The following is a 7,787-nucleotide window of genomic DNA, read 5'->3' as shown; positions in this document are numbered from 1 at the left end:
AGTGGCAGGGCTGGGACAGCAGGCTCACCTGGGCCAGCGCCATCCTCGCTGGAGCACCGGAGGGCAAGGCCGCAGACCACCTGGGGCAGCACGCGGCCCAGCAGCACGTCCAACAGGATGACAGTGTAGCGCTCGGCCAGGCACTGGCAAATGCCGCCCGCCACCAGGGGTACCACGTGGCACACCTGGGCCACAGCTGGTGCCAGTACACCCTGGGGTGGGGCCGAGAGAGGGTGGGATGGAACCTTCTCTTGCAAGATCTACTCTGTGAGGGGACCAGCGGGGCACCTTGTCGACATTCCCTTGTTCCCTTCGGAGAACTATTATGCTGTTTACAGATTAGGACGCTGGGCATCGCAGCGTCCAGGGGACTTGCCAGAGGTAGTGGGTGAACACAGGGACCGGGCGTGGACCCAGCTCTGACTAACGACTGAAATTGCTGAAAGGGTCACAGCCAGACCCGAGGTCACACGACAGCTGGAGGGCAGGTGGACCACACCTGTGCCTTCCCCCTCCGGACCCACAGGATGGAGCGGTCTGTGGCTCCTGGAGCCAGGATGTCCCAGGTTGCAGGAGCCCCGAGGAAAGCCAGGAGCTCCCCGCCCCCCCTCCCCGCCATCCCAGTTTCAAACACAAGGTCTGAGCCGAAGGGCCCTGCAGAGGCGGCAAGAACGCTGGCTTGTGCCTCACTCCTTCATTCCCTCAACCAGGGCATGTCAACTTTACGTTGTAAGGGACCCGCACGCCACAAGGTGGTCTTGGCCCTGCTCCTGCTGCAGCCCCTGCTGGGAGTGGGCACAGGGAAGTGTATGGGTGTCATACCTTCCAAATGCGTACATGCCACCAAATGCACCCACCTGCTCTCATGGGATCCCACACTCGGCCTCCCGACGATCCCGTTCTGTCAAAGGTTGGCCCATCCACTTGTGCGCTGGGCTGCACCCTCCCCACTTCACAAGGGCCTCGCCCTGCACCCTGCTCTCTCCTTCCTCATGGCTTCTCCCACCTGCCCACCAATGGGTCTCCTTGGCATGTGAGCATGCCAGCATAGCCTCCGGCGTTAGAAAGCCTCACCCATCTCTGCTCTCCTTCCCAGAGGGACGCCTTAAAGAGCTGTCCCTCCTGGCCGCTTCACGTCTTTCCCTCCATTCTCCCGGAGCCCACTCCACTGGGCTCCTGTCCCCACCGTTCCTCCAAAGCAGCTCTCAAGGGCACAGCAACTGCTGTTGCCAATCCCCTGGCCATGTCTTGTCTTGCTCTCCCAGCAGCTTTCAGCCCAGGTGACCACTCCCTCCTTCTCCAAACGCCTTCTTCTTTTGGCTTCCATGACATCACGTCATGGTCCCCTTCCCCCCCTTCATTGACTGTCCCTCCTCAGGCTCTTTTGCGGGCATTGCCTTGGCTTGACTGAGACTCCTCCTCCACCCTGTCCCTGGATGATGCCTCTCGTTCCCTTGGATGTGACTCTCGTCCATAGTCAGCGGCCCTCAGCTTGATGTCTCTGACCTGACCCTTTGCCTAAGCCAGTGATGGCGAACCTTTTGAGCTTGGCATGTCAGCTTTTTGAAAAACCCTAACTTAACTCTGGTGCCGTGTCACATATAGACATTTTTTGATATTGGCAGCCATAGTAAAACAAAGACTTATATTTTTGATATTTATTTTATATATTTAAATGCCATTTAACAAAGAAAAATCAACCAAAAAAATGAGTTCGCGTGTCACCTCTGACACGTGTGTCATTGGTTCGCCATCACTGGCCTAAGGCTTGGGTACTCGGCTGCTTGCTTGAAATGCCCCCTTGCATGCCACACCGGCATCTCGAACTTGACATGGGCAGAAAAGAACTTACTTATCTGCCCAAGTTTTTTCTCAAGTTTAGGCCATCTCAGCTGGTGGCCTAAGACCTGGTTGCTCAAGCCGAAGTCCACAGAGTCATCCCTCATTGATTCCTCTTCTGTCCTCACTCCCCAAGTCTCATTCATCACCAAGTCCCGCTGAGCCGACCTCCCAAACATATCCTCGGTCTACCCCCTTACTTCCATCTTCTCTCATTTCCGTTTCTGCAGTTATTGAATTACAGTGGGGCCTTGACTTACGAGTGTCCCGACTAACGAGTTTTTTGAGATACCAGCGCTCTCTCCGCCGATTTTTTGCATTGAGTTGACAGAGTAATTTGAGTTAATGAGCTCGGTCTCGGAACGAATTAAACTCTTAAGTCAAGGCCCCACTGTATTTTCTTTGCTTTCATCCTTGCCTCTCATCTGCCCAATGCCTTCTTCAAGGAGCAGGAGAGTGGTCTTTCTAGAGTATAAATCAGGCCATAGCATCCCCAGCTTGAAGCCCCACACCAACTGTAAATTGCATGCAGAGTGAAACCCAGTGTTTCTTAACTTGGCTTAGACCTTCCCACGTGGCCCGGCTGTGCCTACCCCCTGCTCCCTTCTCCGACCACCTTCCCCGCCTGCCCACTGGAGCCGCACTGGCTCCCCTCAAGCTTGCCAAGCCCGTTCTTGAGTGAGGCCCTTTGTCCTCAAGGCCTTGTTGACCTCTCGGTCTCAGCTTAATGGCCACCTCCTCAGAGGCTCCCTGACCAGCCAGCCTAACCCTCATCCTCCCGTCACTGCCCATCACCTCCCTCTTTAAATATTTTTTTGGCTAGACTGGTCAATCTGAGCTGCCCTTCACTTGACCCTGGTGACCCACCCACCCCGCAGGCCACCCGCAGCCACAACAACCCAGCTGGTGGCCAGCAGACCTGGGTTGCCCCAAGGGGTCTCCTGGGCTCTAGCGTCCTGCAGCTGTGAGAGGTCGCTGGCCCTGATCGTGGGGTCTCTAAGAGGGCGGCCTGGCAGCTCAGTGTAAATAGCAATAAGGAAAGCCGAGTGTGGAGGTGGCCCGGGAGTCACTTTCTACAGGCTCTTTCCCGGATGGACCCGTGGCCACAGCTCCCAGCTCTGAGGTCTGAGGAGGGTGGCAGTGGACAGCAGTGGGCCCAGACCCTCCTGGAAGGTCCTACCACCGCTGCTAACACAGGCGGGGGGCTCTTGGCCCCAGCAGGTGCTTTCTCAGCCCGGAGCCTTGGTCCCAGAGTCCCCTGCTCAGAGTCTCACCCTTGCCACCTCCTCGCTCACCAGCCTGCATCTGAAACGTGCAAGCTGCCTCAACACTTGCCCGGACCCCTGCCCCCAGTTGCCCATCCTGTATGAAACCTTGGAGTGGAAATGCCGAAATGCGAGCAGCCTGGGATTTGGGTGAGGCTTCGTGGAGAGCAGTGGGGGAATGTAGCTTGGGGTCTGCTCAGGGGCTTACCCAACGCGTGGAGAACGGCTCACCTCAGCTGTTTAATTCTCTGCTCTGAGCCTATCACTTTCTGAAAAAAATCTCTCCCCCGCAATGCAGACTCGGCAAAGCAGGGACCTCGTCTGCAGTGAGCCCTCGGCCACCTGGGAAGGGCGGAGGGGGTAGAGTCTCTCCCTACTTGGACCCCATCTCAGGGCAGGACAGCACTGGGCAGTGGTCACTCCAGGCCTGGAAGATTCCCAGTTGGCACAGGCAGGGAGGGGGAGCACCTGTGGAAGCTCTCCTTTTGAAACACGAAAGCACCTGTTCACAGAGACCTCGGGGTCTCTTCCCGGCAGGTGCTGGGCTGCTGGAGGTCAAGACTGGGTCTCGTCCCTTTCTGTGCTCTGACACCTGCCCAGTGCCGGCCTGGCACAGAGGCGGGCCGACAATAATTAAGTGGGCTCTGGGCCTGGTGCCTCCTGGGCCTGAGTGAGCTCCAGGGTCCCTGGGGTGGGGGCAGTACATAAAGGCTCTCCTCCCAGCGTACAGTCCGGCCCCTGAGGGAGGTGTGAGGAGGGTGTGAGGAGGCAGGGAAGGCAGGGCTGTGCGGGCCTCACCTTGGGAACCACGGCTTGTACTCGCTTGATCAAAGTCCTGCAGAGCCAGCAGATGGGGAGGGGGAGGGGGAACTTCTGCTCAGCGTGATCCTAGGGGAGAGAATGGCATGGAAGTTGGGCTGGGCACCGGGTTGGGCATCGGAGAAGGCATCCTTCAGGCATCCTCTTTTTCTACCACCCCTGCCTCAGGCCCTGCCTAGAGCTGCTCATTTCCCTTCCGGTTCTGCCCCCAACCCAGGGCCCAAGGGCTCATAGGACTCTCTGGATGGCCACCAGTGCGGGGCCTTCCTCACCTGCATCTGAGGCAGGACCTGGAGGGCCCCAGGCAGTGCGGGAAGGACCAGCTCGGACAGCAGAGGTTCCAGCAGAGGGTCCGGCAGCTCTGGCTTCCGCCCTGGCTCTGGACGCCCAGGTCTGCACAAGCCCAAGTGTTTGCAGATGGCACTGGGGTTCTAGGGAACAATGGAGAGGGAAGGGTTAAGGAGGGGGAGGGAACCCATTCCTGCCAGGCTGGCTCTAGCCTCAGGGACTAGGGCCACTGCCTTTGGGCCTGGAATGGGGGAGGGGGAGCGGGCTGGCTGGGGTTAGGGTTAGAGCCCTGTGGTGGTGGTTAGGGGGCGACATAAGGTGGAGATGGGGCCATGTGGGAACTTCGGGGCAGGTGCCTGGAAATGTGTGTGAATGAGCGTGAGCATGTATGTTTGTGAGAATGAATGAGTGTATGTATGTGCGTGAGTGTGTGTATGTGTGAGTATGTAACGGGTGGGTTTTGTGTGAGATTGAGTGTGTATGTGAGTGTGTGACCGGGCCTGTGTTTGTGTGAGGGCATAAGGGTATGTGAGGTGTTTGTTAATGTGTGAACCCACTGAGTACAGCTGAGCAGATGGGACAGTGAGCTGGGCACCTGGCTGAGGGGCATTGTTTTTCCTGGGCCAGGTGGGCAGGGTCGGTGTGTGTGGTGTGTGTGTGTGTGTGGTGGGTGTGGTGGGTGGGGTGCTGTGTGGGCATCGCTGGGCAGGTGGGCAGGGTCTGTGTGTGTGGTGGGTGGGGTACTGTGTGGGCATCCCTGGCGGGTGGGCAGTGACTGTGTGTGTGGTGTGTGTGGCGGGTGGGGTGCTGTGTGGGCATCTCTGGGCATGCATCGCTGGGCGGTGGGCGGCGGGTGGGCAGCCCTCACGATCTGGCTCTGGAAGTAGTCGAGGATCAGCGGGAAGTAGGCGTCGAGCACTTGGCGGCACTTGGGCACCAGCAGCTTCAGGGGCAGGACGTCACACTCCTGCTCCAGGAACTTCCGCATCGCGTCCTGGGAGGCAGGCGGGAGCCACAGGGATGGAGAAGGGACAGTCAGCCGGCCCCCTGCGGTCAGCCTCTGCACACAGGGCACCACTGGCCGACTGGCCACCCTTTCCTCAGGGCACCGGAGTTCGAGAGGGCCGAGGGGTTAAGTAGCTGGGCCCCTTCCCCCTCCGGAACAACCATCTCTGGCTGAGCTCCCTCCCAGAGCCCTCTCCTGGCCAGCAGGTGCCCGGACCCCCAGGCAACCACAGGGCTCACCCTCGGCCTGGAAATGGGCCCTTTAAGAGGCGAACCTCTTCTTCCTGCTCTGTCCCCACCTGTTGGCCCCCAACTTTCATCCAGGGTCTGGGCCTTGTCACCTGGAAAATGTCCTCCTTGGTCATCTTGATGAGGATGAGGACGATGTCACTGCATTCCTGGCACAGGTCATCCTGGGGACGGGGACCCCAAGGTGGGGACATGAGTGAGGGGCATGCCCCCAGCTTAAGTAGGTGAGGCTCTCTCAGGCAGAGGATGACAGGCAACTACCCACCATCGCATCCCACCCCATTCATCCACCCCATCCCATCCCATCCCATCCCATCCCATTCCACCCCCGCCAGGGGGGCTCCAATCCCCTAAACTTATCCAGAGTCTACCCAGCACCCTCTCTCCAGACGGTCAGCCCCGTGCACCCTTGGGTGGTACTCACGGCCTCCGCATGTCCCCAGACCTCCTGCAGGCAGTGCCCCAGTGCTCGGCACTGCAATGCTTGCTCCAGGCTTTGGCACCAAAACTTGGGGCCCTGGGCACAGGCCAGGGAGGAGGTGGTCCCTACAGCTTCTGTTTGGGGCCAGAGCAACCTTGGGATCCTAGCCACACCTGGCACCCTAACCTCGCCAACCTCCAAGCCCAGCTTTATTGGTAACGCGTGGCCGTTAGACGCGCTGGAGTCAGACAGCTCTGCGTTCCACCAGCCTAGAGCCCAGCAGATGTGACGTTGGACAGGCCCTGGGGCCTCTCTGAGCCTCAGCTTCCCCATCTTTACAATGAGGGTAACACCCAGACTAAGGAAACACCTGGCCCCGGGGCGGGGGGAGAGCAGTGAGAGAAGCGGGGAGACTCACCAGCACCTGGGACCCAGAGGGTGGGCAGCAGCAGCAGCAGCCACAGCAGCAGGCGAGACTTGGCCATGGCACCTCCACAGCCTGGACGCTCTGCCTGAGGTGGGGCCTTATAGCTGCGGGTGGGGATGTGGGGCCAGGGCCGTGTGGAGCAGGGGTGACCTCAATGTTTGCCTTTGTCCTGGAGAGCCCTTCAGGTGCTTTGATCCCACCTTTTCCCAGCAGCGACACTCCTGCTTGCCCCCCTCCCCGTTTCTTCCCTCTCTCCCCCTCCCCCGCCGCCACCTGCTGCCTGTTCCTGCTGCCTTTGCCTCCTGCTCTCACTCCCATGGGCCTGGACACCTGGCTTCCTCCAACCAGGGGCCTCTTGAGCCTCCACATCTGGCCCCATCTCGCTGAGCTGCGGGAGAGAAACTGAGGCCAGGCCAGGGCCGCCAGAGTGACTCCTCCCGTCTCTGCCCCAGGCCTCTTGGGCTCCCTCTGCTCTTGAGCAATGCTCTTCAGAGCTTCCTGCCTGGCTCTTGACCCAGGGCAAACACCGGAGGGGCAAGCCGGACCCTCCTGGGCCACGTGCCCCGACACCGCCCTGACCTTTCCCCCAGGAAACTCCTGTTTCTGTGACACGTGGTTGGCTTTAGTCAGAAGTGTTTACATGAAACAGGAAACGGAGGGCCAGAGTCTGGGACAAGGATGTAGGGCTGATTCCCCGAGTGGCTGTGGGACACACCTGTCCAGGGGATGTACTGTGTCCTCCAGGGCGGGGCTGGGGCACAGCTGGTGGTTCAGGAGAAAGAAACTGGTCTCTGCAGCTGCAGAGCGCTCAGGCCAGGCCCCACTGGGCAGGGCACACTCACGGAAAAGCACACCATGCGATCTGGGGCCGACGCTACTGCCAGAGGAGAGAGGACAGCACCCGCTCATGGCCACCACTGGGTGCCCAGGTTATCTGAGGCTGAGGAGCCCTCTAGACTCTGGGTGGTGCTCTAACACTCACGATGTGGTCGGGCTGGAATTAGCACCAGGATGAAAATAGTTGGATACAGGGTGGCCAACCGACACCCTCCAGGTCACACAGGGATTCGGGTTGACCTCAAGCCCGTGTCAGCATGACAACCACGGTTGCCACCATGAGAGTTGACCAAGGGTGTGTGTCACTGCGTGACCAAAGATTGGAAACCCAGTGAGGTGCACACAGGCTCGGGAAGGCGGGACTGAAATGTGCTTGTAGTTTAGTGTTAAACAAATTGTGTCCGGTGTGGATACAATCGGGGCTGGCTGAGCAGGAGAGCGGGGACTGGTGCTGGCTGCCTGCGGGGCTGTGTTGGTCAGGGGCGTCTAGCCGCTGTAACAAAGAGCCCTGGAGTCCACTGGCTTCCCACAGTACATACTTCCTACCCACGTCACAGCACAGAGCAGCTGGGCCTCTGTGGCAGGCTCTGGTCCCCAGCCATTCAGGGTTCTAGGAAAGGGGCGAGTAGAGAGAGCT

At 59.5% G+C, this 7,787-nt stretch overlaps 1 protein-coding gene across 1 annotated transcript in view; it reads right to left on the bottom strand.

Moving 5' to 3' along the window:
* SFTPB (surfactant protein B) overlaps positions 1 to 6,371 on the bottom strand; it is a 9,134-nt gene extending 2,763 nt beyond the window's left edge. Inside the window, exons 1-7 of the mRNA XM_015564102.1 lie at positions 6,305 to 6,371; positions 5,890 to 6,017; positions 5,558 to 5,629; positions 5,080 to 5,205; positions 4,196 to 4,354; positions 3,903 to 3,992; positions 29 to 212 (exon numbers count right to left, since the gene is read on the bottom strand). Of these exons, the coding sequence (XP_015419588.1) occupies positions 29 to 212; positions 3,903 to 3,992; positions 4,196 to 4,354; positions 5,080 to 5,205; positions 5,558 to 5,629; positions 5,890 to 6,017; positions 6,305 to 6,371 (826 nt within the window). The remainder of the gene's footprint in view (positions 1 to 28; positions 213 to 3,902; positions 3,993 to 4,195; positions 4,355 to 5,079; positions 5,206 to 5,557; positions 5,630 to 5,889; positions 6,018 to 6,304) is intronic.
* Between the last annotated feature and the right edge of the window lie 1,416 nt (positions 6,372 to 7,787).

The sequence above is a fragment of the Myotis davidii genome, unplaced genomic scaffold (assembly GCF_000327345.1).
Source record: "Myotis davidii unplaced genomic scaffold, ASM32734v1 scaffold339, whole genome shotgun sequence".
Classification (NCBI taxonomy): Eukaryota; Metazoa; Chordata; class Mammalia; order Chiroptera; family Vespertilionidae; genus Myotis; species Myotis davidii.
The sequence above is the reverse complement of the archived record's forward strand: the minus strand, read 5'-3'. Positions and strand labels throughout refer to the sequence as shown.